Below are 15,875 nucleotides of genomic sequence, written 5' to 3'. Positions count from 1 at the left end.
ATAGCCCCAACTGAAGTGTTCAAAGCTATTAAAAAGCAATCAATCCAAGTGAAACTGTCAGGTATGGGCCAATCCTTGCCCAAGAGAATCCCATCTGAAAGCCAGCAGGATATTAGCTAAGAGTTCTCACGATACCCCATGGCATTTAACAGTACAAGTTAATTCTGTTTAGGCACATGAATGAAGTTTTTATTGCCTGCTCTCCCACCCTTCCCCATTCCAGAAGGACTAATTAATGCTTTAATTTTATAGACACAGAAGAAAAAACAAGCTATCTTGCTTGGTGTTGTTCAGTAATTTCAATTCAGAGCTGGACAGGTGGCAGGAAGCCTCACCTTGCTAGAAGAGAAAGCATGAGGGTAGAATTATGAAACTTTTAGCATCACTTTAGCAGAGAATGCAGGCAATAACATGGAGGCTCACCCTACAAGAAGCAGCAGAGACAGGAGGAAGGACAAGCGAAGGGGAAGAAAGTAGCACAAGAAGTGCTGATGGAGATGATGGAAGCAGGGCAGAAGGCAGTGTTGCAATGAATAGGTTAGAAGCATGTCCAAGAGTCAAGCTAATAGTAAAGCACTTAAATCAAAAGGAACAGTTAATCACTAGTGCTCACAGCAAGTCAGCTGGCTAACATAACAACAGCATCTCAACATTTTTTCTCTGGGCCTGCCGTGACTCACGCTGCATGAGGCTGCAGCAGTTCTCTCTCACCAGAATGTTCACTGTCAACCATCAGGGAATGGAGCACAAGTACATGAGTTTCTTTTAAAAATCAGAATGGGAACATTCCTCTGCTAAACTTCTTCATTCTAATGCCTGAGTTATTTTCTACTTTAAAATAAAGAGTTTAGATTCTTCAGGGACATATTTTAAAAACTGAATCCTCCAAAAATATTGCATAAGCAAATGTTAATGGTCAAATCTTGTCTTCCATTGTGCAGCACGTTCACTAAATCCCTTGGAAAATAATTTTCTGAGACCTTGCATTCACAATTTCAAAGTGTTTTATGCAGCATAATGAAAACAAAACCATAAAATTTTTGTATGAAGCAGGTTATTAGTACCCCAACCACAACCATAAAGAAAAAAATCCCACCAAACAATAACCACATAAAATATATCAGAGGGAACTCCAAAGTTTACCATAAAACAAATCTACAAAAAAGGACTTTCAGAAGTCGGAAAATACGTTTCATTTAGGGGTGTTGGTGGAGAAGAGGCTAGACATGAGCCAATCTGGGCTGTATCAAAAGCAGTGTGACCAGCAGGGTGAGGGAGGGGATTCTGTCACTCTGCTCCACTCTCATGTGACCCCACATGAAGTGGAGTCTTGGTTGGAAAAGCCAGTCAGCCCCTCCACCTCAAACCATTTACAACTAAAGAATCATAGCTGTCCCCATGGCAAGAGGGCATGATTATATTTTCATTCCCCACAGTGTGACTCTGACCTTTGAAGCCTCTCTTTTAAGGTGGTTTTTGTGTTTGTTTGTTGCTTTTTTTTAATTTCTAAGCTCTTTGCACATCAAAACAGCAACTGGTCAGGGCTTCAGGGGGAAAAATTCAAGACCCTTCCAGTCTCAAAGACCCTCATAAGAAAAAGTTCTATGCATACAAAATGGTTTTTTGTGCAGTGCAAACAGGATTAAAAATAACTATGTGATATAAATACATAAATATTTTGTATTCACTAGCCATAAGAATATAGTTCAAAACCCTTCTGCATATCTTTTTATATTGAATAAAATACCATAGTTTACCTACACACCACTTTAACCAATGTTTACAATGATTGTATTATAGTCTTGGAAAAAATCTAGGTTTTGTTTAAAAGACATTATTTATTTTTCATAAATGAAATTCATATAAAAAATATTGGTTTGAAACCTTACACAAGCACCTTCCATTTCAGATTATGAACTGGAGAGTAGGAAAAAAAAGCACATGCTAAGTAGAACTTCCAACTGTAGAAATTGTTAATTCCAGTTACGGAAAGTCCCAATTCACATTCATTACCAGAATTCATATCAGTTGGAAAACAAATCTACTTCTCCAGTGCATTCAGAAGGCAGTACACACCATATAAGATGTAAAAAACCTTAGCCACAGCCATCTGATTGCATGTAAGCACAGCAAGAAAGCCTGGTCACCATCAGTCAGGTAGTCAAGAGCAACAGGAGGTTCCCGTAGAGAACACTGGCTGATGTATTATAAACTCAAGTAAGGAGTACTAGTTTCACATGCCTTGGAAATGGACCTCAATGATTCAGAAGTGAATAAATGAACACAGATCCTTCTGATATAGCAACACATCTAAAGAGTCTAAAAGTTCTCAGATACTCCTACCATACAGAGAGTTCAAATGGATGACCACATAGATGACAAAGTACTTTGCCAAGGGTGGCAGGTCCCTAGTCCAGGGAGACTCACCTGTAGTTCCAACTCTAACACACACAGACAGCCCCACAGACACCACTGACACTAAAAATGTCTCACTCAATAGCCAGTACAGCACCTCCATGGTCAACTGGTCAGTATTTCAACAAAATCATTTCATAAACACGAACTGTTGTGAACTTTCAACAAAAATAATTACATTTGGTTAAGTTTCTTCTTGTTAGAACTAAAAAGTACGTGAAACAGTTTTTTTTTTTAAAATCTGTTTGAAACAGAACATTTTCTATAAAACTGTTGACATTAAAAAAGCTTTCCAAAGTACATTCTTCATTTTTCACTCCCACTTTCACATTTAAAAGTGAAATTAAAGACTTCTGAAATGCCCCGCTGAAGAAAACATGCCCATTTTTCTTAAAACCATAATAAAGTACTCAATCCCTTGCAGTACTGACAGCAGTAAATCAGATGAGTCCTAAGCTTTTGGAGAGCCCAGGTGCATTTTTAGTATCAACATATCTACCTGATGCACATGCTTTTTCCAGTGCTGTCATTAATGCTGTTTTGTCTTTTCAGCTGCGAAATTATTCAATACTACAGCAAAATCCCTATCTAGACAGATTGCATTATTACCATTTTTAATTCTTCTATTCGCCTATCAGACTACTGTCCCTAACCTTCTAACCTTTGAATTTTTTTCAAGTTTACAGCAAAAATAAAAATCCAGCATTCTTTCAGGTTAAAGACACCAGCACATGACTAAACATAGCGATCAGTTTTTGCTTGAACTGGAACAAATATACCTATATTAATATGCAAATAAAATTCTTAAAAATATTTACATCACTGAGTTTAGAAATTTTTCTTCCTGTATTTACACTAAATAAATTCAACCTTACTATATTATAAAAATTATTCTCTATAGTAATTATTTTGTACCGCTACTGAATGGCTAAAGTCTTTACGTAGTATTTCCTATTAACAATTTTACTGCAAATATTTGATGAAAAAATACAACTTTACTTGCGACTATTCTTCTCATTCTGTTCCAAAAAGATCCAAACTGAAATATATTCACTTACAATAAGATATTTTTAAAAGATATGCCACAGCACAATGACAATGGATATAGCATGTTGGTTTTAAAGACCATATGTTACAGTTCTGAAAGATACTCTGAAGCAGATACAGTTACTAGTACTGCTGCCAGCTGACATTCTCAATAAACTACCTGAAGTAATGATGTTTGGATGTTTAGATGATCTTTAAGATCCCTTTCAACTGAAACTATTCTATGTTCATCTTTCCTATTCAACAAGTTCTTGATTATATTTTCTCCCTCTAAATTTTTGGCCCCTGTAAGCCTAGAACTTCCTTTACAAAGCATTATTAACATGTTTGAAGACATAAATGAAAGTATACATAGAAAGTTTGTGTATACTTAAATAGGCCATATGCTTGTTTAACTCATCTGCATATTTCTCTAGGAGAACACTGTCTGTAACCTGTTATTAAAATACACATATTTATTTATCTTTATAAAAATATTCATGCAATACCCTCATCTAGAAACATCAATTACATTATCTATCTACTACACCATTAGCTCTAAGTCCAATAAACCTACTCAGCAGGCAAGGGATTTAATGAAATAAACCCTGACTTCCTGGGAGGATCACCTGTGGTTCCAACTCCAATACTTCTGATCAAATACATGCTCTCTTCCTGCTGCTGAGCAATAGGCTTTTCTGAATCTCTATCAAACATGCTCCAAAGGAGGCAGGGCATAATAATACTGTGGAAAGTATTTAAATGAGTAGGAGACTAACTGATTGTGGTGAAAGGAAGGATAAGAAACTATTTTTTAAAAATAATAGTAATTTATGGGGTTTACATTTAAAAGGTCACGGTAAAACAAAATCATAGCAATTTTTTCAATAAACAATACAATAAACTTGTCTACTAATCATCATTAATAAGCTATACGAGCCATAAAATCAAAAAAGAAAAAAACAAGCCCACAGTCTTGCACTGCTACAGGTTGCCAGCTTCCACAAAGATTTTCACTTCTGTTCCCCATTTAAGGCTGAGGCACCAAAGTACAAGTATTACAGAACAAACATCTTCCAGTGGCTATCTCATAGGACTAAGAACCAAAACTGACAACATTGAAAAAACAAAGAAAAACCCAGCCCACTTATTAGTGACAGGTCTCAGGTTCTCAACCCACTGTCTAACAAATGTAAATACTGACTGCTTCCTGCTCCTTTCATTTCCAGGTTGGAGAAAGCATAGTTTGGCTTCCCTTCCTCCACAAGGAAAAATTTCTTACTTAATGATCCTCTTAAATTAACCCAAACATTCAACTTGAAATCCAATACATTAAATTCCTTTAGAGCAGCTGACTTAATCCCTCATTTCTGGGTTAACTTCACATTCTTTGGGAAATCTTACCCAATTTTGGCAGGGAATAGGGCACTTTAAAATAATCTTCATAAAACTCAATGAGTCTCCTTGTAATATTTAGAGCATAGTCCCCTGATCCTCTTCGGATTGCATCAGGCCTTGCATATAACCGTACCTGTTAAAAAACAAAGCAAAAGTCCAATTTCAGCATCTGCCTTTTAAACCTATCCTACCAGAAGAGGTGAATTAATTACTCTAAGGTTGCTATGAGGTGGCAGGATTATTCCCTTAAAGCCAAATATGATTGTCGTACATTTGTCAAGTCATATAATTGCTGAAAACCAGAAGTACCACAATTAAAGTTAGAAAGTTTAGAAGTCACAATCTCCTACTTATTTGTGTTGCCAAATAAAAATCGTGCACTCCTTGTATCAAAATAAATATTCGAAGAAAATACATGTGTTTGTTAGAGATATGATGGAAGAGTGGATTAGTATAATGGTTCTCTGCCTACACTGAATGTAGGCAGGATGCAGTGACTCAGTAGGAGAGAAGTTCATGGTTTGTTAAAGGCACATTATATCAAGCCCTGAAAATATTAGTAGACTGTGAAGAAAAAAATAATCATTCTCTTTTCTCTTCTCTGGCAGTGACACCATTACCCTCAATGAGCTATGGGAAGACTGCAAAAACGACCATTTCTAAGCTCATTCATGTACACAAACAATTAACATTCCTGAAACCTCCACAACTGCTTCAGGCCTCTGTTTCCAGAAAGCAGTAAATTAAAGCTGTTTGTATAAGCCACAGACTGCTCTGTTCAGTATAACACAGCTCACACATTTCAATACCTGGACTGAACCAAGTGAACATAACTCATGTTCATAATTCAGCATTCAAATGTGATTAGGAAGATAGCAGAAAGTACTGCCAGGTACTTTCTTACTCTTCCCTGTCCTTACAGTCTGTAGCAATTCCTTCATGCAGAGCCTACAACTGCTAACCAAGAAGGGGATAGAAAGGAGAACCACTTTTCGTTCTCTCTCCTCATACCCTGCCTGATGGAAGTAGTGTGTGCTTTGTCTCTAGTGACTGTGGCAGGTCTGTCCCCACAGTTCATAATGACCTGATGTGTAAATGAGACTCTACTAAATGTCAATCCTAATAATATTATCCCACTCACCAGTGCTTTCTGTGGTAGGATTAAAGCCCAGCCAGGGTTCCGAGGAAAGCAGTAGCACAGAATCAGAAAGTATCAATGCAAATATGAAGGAGAAATATCTGCTCTGGAATGTTTCTAAATGCTCTATTCTGGATTAAGAAAAGCCAATGGAATTTTTGGCTTCAGTGAAAGTATTACCAAGTATTACTTTACTGCTCTTTTCCTGAAATACTCCAGCTATCCAAGTGGAAACCAGATATCAAGCCTACATACAGCGTACCTGTATTCTCTTTTAGCCCACTGTCTCTTAAGTCTCAGTATGGAGACTCATTATTTGCTTCATTACAATGTCCATCTTCACATATCATCTTTGTGTTGTATTAGACTCAGTGCACAATCAGCCATACATAGTTATCATTCATAATGTAAAACAGGTAATGGTGTAACCTGATGAGATATGAAATAAAGCAGACTTCTTATAATTACTACCTGAAAGCACATAGATAATCATCCAAACTCCTGCACATCACTATTTTTATTTATTGCTTCCTTTCAAAGTTAACAGTAACATGTATGCTAAAATGTTCCCTTATCTACTGAACTAAATACAGGTTTTAACAAAATACATATTAACCACAGAGTTTATGGAAGGATGTTAAGAATCACAATTAGATTTGTGATGAACACTGTTTTGTATCATTAAACCTTTATACACAATTTTGCATAATTGCTTTACTGGCACAGTTGACTGTATCAGCAAATTAGGGGAAAAGAGAGTCAACCAAGTATGCCAAAAATCATTCAATTTGACAGTGGCCAAATCTATCCATAATAAGAAAGAGGACAACAGAAGGGAAGAAAATATTAAGCAAATAGAAGAAAAATCAAGGTCCAGCTTATTGCATTACAATGAATGTCTCCTGGCAAATATAGAAAAGGCATTTAATGATGTCTGAGACGGAGCCAAGGTAGAAAAGCTGCAATGCTGCAAACTCTCATTTGTCTCCTGCCTAATACTGAATGTAGTTTCATTTTGCCCATAAAGTCTCCCTGTGTGCCCCTCTGCCTGCCCACAACAGCTCTGGACTGCCAGGCCTCCATGGCTCACACCAAGGTCACCCGTAAGCTGGAAGACAGTTCAGAAACTACCCACACCTTTGCCCAGGTCTCTCAGGGGCTTTGAGGCAATAGATATTGTCAAAGCAGTCAACCATCACCAAACACTGGGTCTTGCTTCTGCCTTTCACCCAGCAACCACTGAGCATAAAATGTATGGAGAACCTTGGACACACCACTACAGACCTACCCTGGCCTCAGAAATTTGCTCTTGGTTAGCAGAGGGCTACCACAGGGGACAGTCTGTGACACTCTGCCTACCTGGCTAGCTGCTTTGGATGACACATTCTGGTCACATTAGGTGCCATTCACAATGTGAGGAGCTTGGTCCAGAGTTCAGTCTAAATGTTGGCACCTATAAGTTTGAAACTGAAGCCCCTAACTTTCATAAGCTGATTTTTTTTCCATGTGTTTGGGCTTATTTTGACCATATCTTACTTCTAAATCCATCAAATGGGGACTATATTATTTCCTTAGTTTATAAGAAGATTCTCAGTCAAAAGTAATTAAGTTTTTATATTCTGTTCCAAAGAGGAACTTAAATAAAACAGAATGATGATTAAGACATAAGATTTGTTTAGAATAATTTGTTTGTTTCCTACTTTCATTTCAAAAGGCAGTTAGGTAGTGTTACTTTAAAACTGCATTGGACTGAACAATAATGCCCAATTATTATATACTTTCCCACAGGCTGTCTGACCACCATAATAAGAATTTGATTTTACAGTAATTTAAATAAGAGAAAAAACAAAGTTTTCTGCAGGGTTGCCCTAAATATATAACTAAAAGCAGTACATGTTCTCCTATAAAACATGTAGGAGGTTTCCAGTGTAAGTGCATAATTCATCACTCACTGCAATGGCACCTACTGCCCTGCAAATGTTATTAATGCTCTTCTTCATAATCTTTGCACGATTAGGTTAGACTATTATTTTCATGTAAGAAAGTGGAGACCAAAGAGAGACTAAGAGTAATTCTGGGTGCCTATCTTGACACCTCTCAATGTCAAGTCTATTTAACAGTTTGATTGCACATACTTAAAGCACTGTTCCCATTATATCTTACTGCAGTGGTGAACACTTTATAGAAGTTTTGGCCACAGATGCCTTAGTTGGGCATTCACAAAATCAGTAATACATGAATAATGACTAAATGAGACTCTGTCAGTTTATGTGATTTGCTTGGCATCCCACAGCAACTCTGTGGCAGAGGCAGGGAGGGAATTCAAAGCAGGCATTCATCCTTGTGACCACTTAACAACCTGCACCAAGCACCTTCCACATCTGGGAATTAATGAGGTAGGCTCTGTTTGGACAACAGGTATATGAACAGCACATTGCTGGTGTTCTGATGCAGTACAGTTCTGATGCAGTATAGTTCATTGAAAAATATCAGAAAAATGTTATGAGGAATCATATTCGTAATGGCAATTTGTATACCTACAAATATAACAAAGTTCACACAGTCAACTTAACCTAAATTCTGCGGGTTTTTCTTAGCTCCCTTACATCTACATTTGCAACCACTACCAATTTTTCAACAGGAGGTTTGACTATGAAGAAGAAATATCCAGCCCTCTCATTATTCCCTCAAATGGAACCAAACTGACTGTCTCCTTTCTATCACAGGTTTGAGCAACTAGCTTTGTACCTGCATCCCTACAACCCAGACCTCCTCTTTAAGATACTTGTTAATAACTCTGAAATTTATTAGACATTGTAAATTAAATCTCTGCAACATATATTTCCTCATTCTTTTCTAAAGTGGGCAAAAATGTGAGTTGTTTCCCCTTGTTTGCCTTCCAGAGGCCCAGAGTAGTTCATAAGAACTTTAAATAAACTCAATACTCAGCCACACTCCGATAATATTGCCCCCAAAAAATCATCATGAAGTATTATTTTAAAAATATCAGTTACCTTACTCAAGTTCTTAGAATTATTTTGGCAGCATTATCAGAAAAAATGCTAATATATTCCTGAAACTAGTATGGTAAATTCCATGCATTTGTTGTAAGTGATCAACAGCCTCCTCCTCTATAGTTAGTCAAAAGTATGTGCTACAAAACAGCATACTTTTACAAACAATTTGTAAATATTCCAACATTTTCTATAGTCTGTATTTCAGCATCTGCTACATAAAATAAGTCAAAGAAATTTAAAAATATTTGTAATACCAGGCTGCCAGAATAGATAAATGTGGTTGTAAAATAAGAACTGTTTCCCACAGAGAGTCATGATATATGCTAAGAAATGTGCAGCATACTTAAAACAAATCTCATCTAACTGAAGTCAGGTTATTAACTACAGAGCATGAGAAAATCTTCCTATCTACAGCAGTTAAAAATTATCCATCAAAAAGAAAGCTAGCACTTGAAAAGAAAAGAGAGCTTTTCTTGTCTTATTACTTCAGCGCGCGTACAAAAAATGTGAACTAGTAACTATCTACAACATAAACTAGGTAAAATTCTGACAAGTACAACTCTAGACAGCAACACAAAACTAATTTCTAGAGAATAATATGTTTACCAAATTGTTTCCATTGTACCCAAGACTAGTGATAACTTTACTATGTAAAAAAACAGAGGAACAGAATAAAAAGACGTAGAACTGTTCTATTTTGAAATTTTTAAATCACTATTTTTCTCTTCTTTTTTTTTTTTTTGTATTAAAAGTTTCGTGAAAAGGAGCAGAGGATTAAATGGATGACACTATTTTTCTCTTCTTTTTTTTTTTTTGTATTAAAAGTTTAGTGAAAAGGAGCGGAGGATTAAACGGATGATGAATGGTAAGGAAAAATTTGCAGTAATCTCTTCACACTATGTGAAATATTTTGGGTCAAACCAAAGGGTTTGTACAGTTCTGTAGGTAGGAAGAATATGCAACACATTCAGCATTTTGATCACAGCAATGAAAAGGAAAAATCCATTATTTACATGTGTCTAATTCCAAAAAGACTGTGTTCCAACCTTCTCCCCTACATGAATTCACTAAAGATAAAGAAAGAGCAGAGAGAACTGCACAATGTTCTTCCTCTGGCACTAGAAGATACTAAAAACACTTGCCACAAGCCTGCCAACCTGCTTTCCCAGGGAATTAAGGAACTTGACAACCAGACAGAAATCAGGAAATCATGTTACAGTAAGAAGTTTGCATGCCTGAAGCATGCCATACTCCACCTTTTCCTATAGAATTATATATGCACTTCTACATTTGAAGCCTACTTTTGAAGACATTTTTTTCTATGTCACCTTCTATCTCATATGTGCAGCCCCTCAGAAACCTATTCTTGCAGTGGTGCTATGTTTTTAGGGGAACATCACCTTGCTTCATATCAAGACAGTTGTATTCTTTTATTTATTGTTATAGTAAAGTTTACTGATCACAATAATCCTCTATAATAGTCTGCATTCATTCTGCAAGGCATCTTTTCTTTAAATGTTTAGATATCTTTTCTATGTCTTAAGACCACTCCAATTGTCATCACTGTCTTCCCTATGTCCTGGGGGAATCACAGCTCACTGGATGAAAAATCCTGCTCCAAGGAAATAAAGTGGACCTCTATTTTAGCAAGGAAAGGCTTGTGAAAGCAGATGGATCATTGGGCTCTGAAGGCCTAAAACAACATCTGCTGACTTCAACTGAATGATTCCGGTTAACTAGAGGGGCTTTCAGACATTCTGGAGACATGACTGGTCCAGCCTCTGGGCTAGGGACACTTCTACCAAGGCAGTCTTCACCAACAGCATCTGCCATGTGCACAGTCCCTGTTTTTAGATCACCACTTGAGCAGTCCTTGTTAAGTCAGCTGCACAGCAAGAAAAAAAGAGAAAAAAAGAAAAAAATAGTTCTTTAAATAAAGGGCTGTGCATTGGTCATGGCTTCTGATAGTTCAGATCATGATGAGCAGGACTGGATCTCACACTTCTATCTCATGTGCTGTAAAGAAAATAGCTCTCTCGGAATCTTGAAAACAGCCTGATGCATGATTAACACAGGGGTAACTACTGCTGTATCTCTGTCACAGAATCACGTACAACAAGGTCAGCTTTGACACTGATAATGGGAGAAGCGTGATGTATAATCCTAATCCTTGGATGACACCATCTGATATCACAGATATTGCCAACCATCTCACCACACAAAACAACTCCCAAAGGTACCCATGTGGAGAGCCTTTTCCCATCCCTGAATGCTGTCACATCACACAGCTGTGCACAAGCAAAAGAGACTTGAGCCCTGCTCTCATGTAGCTTCCCGCTATTACAGCATCTCTCCAAGCAAACACAGCTAACGTTCATATACCTGGCATATACCTGTTTTGCTAATGTCTAGGTGTCCCCCTTTCCTTTATCCTGTCTTTGATCCATTTTGCTACATGTACTTAAGTCTGAACAGAGCAAATGAGGGTATGGAAACTGAGCCTAAGTCTGGTGACAACCATAAATCTTGTTTTCTCAGGCAAGCATGGATTAGGTAACCTTGTATCAACACAGGAATCCACTTAACAATTAAGGATAGTTATCCCTCCCACCTACTTCACACAGAATTAAAAGTAACTTTGTCAGGTGTTGTAAAGGAGCTTGGAGTGCTTTCCCATTATCAAACAGATGTTTCTGCTCATCAACTGGTGTCAGCAAAGCCATCCTGGGAATAATGTCTGTTCTTTAATCCCTTCCTCAAAGCCAGCAGACTCCACATAAAGCACTGCTCTTGGGAGGCCCCTCCAGACAAGCTCCAGCTCTCTGTGTGACTATACCCACAGGCTCAGTCCAGCACTGGTATATTTGCGATATTAAAATGATTTTAAAATCTCAGTTCAGAAAGGGCTTATGTCTTAGTTTAATTTTAAATACATGTTTAACCTCAAACATACATCTACATGTTATAGAAGTCCCTAACATTTCAATACAGCAGCACTCAAAAATTTTATAAAGGCAGATTAATAGTGTTTTGTTCTTTATTTCATCTGCAGCAACTTCAGCAGCAACACTCTCAGCTAAAAAACACATGCACTGTCTCTGCATTTAGATGCTTCAATTCACTTGATAATCTGAAATATTTTATAATTATTTTGCTCACTGACTATTTTAGGCACAGGTATTGTTTTTACTATTGTTACAGAGATAAAGATATGGTCACATCACACATTTAATACAGCAGACATATGTCTGGATCCAACAGCGTCGGCTGTGAACTCCCTGGATCACTTCTGCAATCAAGGCATTGTATCTCAAATGGGTTTTAAAATGTGATAAGTTCAAAATAAATAACAGTTCACTACACACACAAACAAGCTACGGGCCAGGTTCCGCTAAGAATGTGTATGAATTGTTTCACGTGCACGTGCAAATACCTCCACAAGTTTTGTGTGGTGCAAATGCAATAAATTTTACAACATTGATAAGTAAAGGAGAGAGAGAGAGGTAGCTGTATTGAAATATCAATTCTGCTGTAGTGAACATAGTTAGATGTGATAATGGGAAGAAATTACAGAAGAATGCCTTGTTCCAATCTCCTATTCATTATTCATCATGGGCAATACTCAAAAAAGACTGCATGATAATGAAATGTGCTTACTGAATACCAAGGGAACAGCTCACCTTTAAAGGATGATTTTACTCCAAACTGAGCAGTCACACACAGCACTGCACTGAGCCTTTTTTGAATATAAATAAAACAAAACATGTTTAAGAATTTGAAGAATTGTCTTAGAGTTAGCTGAAATCAATGAGCATTCAATGACCTGATACTTTCTTAGGAAACACTTTTGCTAGAGATTGGATGGAACTCTTTTTTATAGTAAGCAAATATCATACTGGAATCCTCACTCCAGACTCGGTTAACAGACCAGTTAAAATAAGAGAAGCCATTACTAAAAATAAAGTGTAAATGAAATAAATGGTCACTGAGGGAATTGCAGTGGTAGAGAGATGTCTCAGGGAACTCAATGCAAGCACATTGGGNNAGAAGAGAGAAGGGGGGGGGGGGGGGGGGGGGGGGGGGGGGGGTGCAGAACATTGTTGCAGAGCAAAGGAAAGAGGCTTTGAACAGAAATAATTTATATTCTTGGACAAAAACTTGTAGCATGACCCGGAAGGAGAAAGAAGTGAGAGAAAGTTCAGGAGTTCCAGGTGACAGTGGGCAAATAAGGAATATTAAGCAAAAAGACTGCCAGGTATTTTTAGAGTTGTAAATGAGGGGGGATAGTTTTGTGCAGCCCCTTTCTAAGTAAACATGACTTAGCATGTTTACTTAGCTAGTTGCCTTATCCTCATCTGAACCAAAACAAATGCAACTGCTCCAGACAAAGGTGCAACAATATATTCCACGAGGAGGCAAAATTGTCATGCAGACATGCTGCAATTTCTAACTTGAGATCATAAAATACTTTGCAAAGTTAATGAGCTGCACTCACATATAAATCCAACCAGTGCTCAGCTGGCATACAATAAAATACTGGCTATGTCACTGACCACAGTGCCATTAAGATTAATTTAGAGCACTTAGAATCTCTATCATCTTGTTGAAATGGCTCAGGGACAGAAAGTGAACATGTTAACAACTAATGTAGAACAAATGTAATTACAGACACCATTTCATAGCCATTTCAGCCAACTAAGACTGCCACAATCTCACCACCACATATTCAGTCATTTGCTCAACTCTTCTATTACATCAGCACTGAACTTCACCTCCTCTCACAGCATCATGAGTCAGCTAACTATGCCAGGTGGGGAGTGTCCAGGCAGCCCAGCTTACTCCACCAGGAGTTCAGTACTCGAAACAGCATGAGAAAGCATGTGTGGAGAGAAGAGAGGACCACAACAGACTGCTTACAGATAAATTATTATGACAGAACTTCAACCCACAAACAAGGCTCAAGTTCTTCCGAAGTGCTATTGTGGGGACTTCAGTGTTTAAATTGTTGAGCTTCACAGTGGTTAAAGCTCCTTCCAGTCCTTTGCAGATGGTGAAAAATCAACATAGCTTCAAGTTAACAAAGCGTGAAGATTTACATTTTTTAACTATTACACAAAGTTCTGTATCACAACCCCAGTAGTAAGATGATGTGAGAACAGCTTTTTCCTCCGGAAAAAAAGTATTTGCGTAGATGTATCCCAACAATTAACACCTATTTTCATCTCATTTGGTTGGCCAGGGACTGAACTGTCTTATTTCAAGTACTACTTATTTTATGAGCTATTTTATAGTCAAAGCATTCATATCACACATCATTCATAAATAATATTTCACTTACTTTGGTTAAAAAAAGAAGAGTTTAAGAAGTACATAAGTTTAAACAAAGTGCTAACCAGGGGCCTACAAAGTTCAGCAGCCCTATAGCCTGCCCAATTTCACCTGGCTAGAGACTGCTTTGTCACAGGCACACAGATGTCACCTTAGAGTAATTCCATTTGAAATGATAATATGAAAACCGTAACTGCTTATTTATATTTTGGCATTGCCTAGAGACTGTCAATATGACAGCACAATCCCCCTGTGCTTAGTCAACTACATAAGCAGAAGTAAGAGATGTTTGTTATTGTCAGTCTTTCTGCCTAAAGAGTAACAAGCAAAACATGGGGAAAATGAACTGTTAACATCTTCATTTTATAAATGAAAGTTACAGAAAGATGAGCTTAATATCAGGAAGAAAGTCTAAAAAAGAGCCAGAAATAGAACTTGAATATCACTTCCCCAAACTGATGAAATATCTTTTCACCATAAATCAACAAATTACTATTCCTAAAATACTTTTTCTGAAAAACACCACTTTTTCTATCATTAATATAAAAAAAAAATTAAATCCTGTTTTTAGGTTCCTCAGTCACAACATGGTTTTCAAAATCCAAACCCAAACTTCAGTGCAAACTGTAGACCTGTATTCTCGAGATTGCTTAACTTGTAAGCATTCTGAACACTGAAGTTCCCCACATTAACTCATGTCTAAGAGTAACCATCCCACTCCCATAACACCTTTTGCTACCAGTGGCTACCATGCTGAGATTTATTTAGGTTTGTTTAAAGGCAAAGGTTATTTTATTATTCACTTTAAAGTATTTTACTTTTAAATTAATTACCTCAAGAGATGTCAACATAAGGGTCCCCTACAAAACGGCTACTGAGTAAAGTGATGTACTTGTCCAGAGCATAACAAAAAAAGACGTGAGGAGATAGAGACAGACTGTCTATGACAAACCAAAGATGAATGCAAGGGCATGTCAATACTGTCCTGTTCCACATAAATCTGCACAACCATAATGTAAACAAGGTCTGGTATATATATATATATGTTTCACCCTACTCATCATATGTTTGCAATAATCCTGATCAGTATCAGGAAAAAAAAATAAGCTGTGGCAACTAAAGGGAACCACTGACAAAATACAATCGCAAGGAAAGCAAAGCAGAAGCACAGCTCACCTGTGACCTCAAGAGCATTTACTGTTTGCATCGCTTTGTAACAGCAGCAATAAGCAAGAGGAACACAGCAAAGTATCTTGTGAGCTACATGTAAACTTAATAGAAAAACTGTTTGCAAGGTAAACAGATCACAGCTATAAGGTGCTAAATTTTAAAATATCCTATAGAACTTGTTTGCATTGAGGAAACACAGTACTTTGTAGATAAGTCTGCACTGTGCTGCATTGAGCTGGAGATTTTGTGAAAAACTGTACCTAGCCTTTAGGAGGGAGAAAAATATGCACGTGGGAGATTTTGTGCTCTGACTGGTACAAAAGCCATAACACAACCAGAAACAGGTTACACCAAATAAGAGCAACAACCATAATAATAGTGAG

General features: G+C 37.3%; 1 protein-coding gene across 1 annotated transcript in view; it reads right to left on the bottom strand.

Annotated features, from left to right (window-relative positions):
- The window catches only part of TRHDE (thyrotropin releasing hormone degrading enzyme), a 206,084-nt gene that overhangs the window by 162,482 nt on the left and 27,727 nt on the right, over positions 1 to 15,875 (bottom strand). Inside the window, exon 3 of the mRNA XM_039704191.1 lies at positions 4,846 to 4,972. Within this exon, the coding sequence (XP_039560125.1) occupies positions 4,846 to 4,972 (127 nt within the window). The remainder of the gene's footprint in view (positions 1 to 4,845; positions 4,973 to 15,875) is intronic.

This window comes from Passer montanus, unplaced genomic scaffold (assembly GCF_014805655.1).
Source record: "Passer montanus isolate IOZ18808 unplaced genomic scaffold, ASM1480565v1 scaffold17, whole genome shotgun sequence".
NCBI classification, from domain to species: Eukaryota; Metazoa; Chordata; class Aves; order Passeriformes; family Passeridae; genus Passer; species Passer montanus.
Note: the sequence above shows the minus strand (reverse complement) of the source record. Positions and strands in the feature narration are given on the sequence as shown.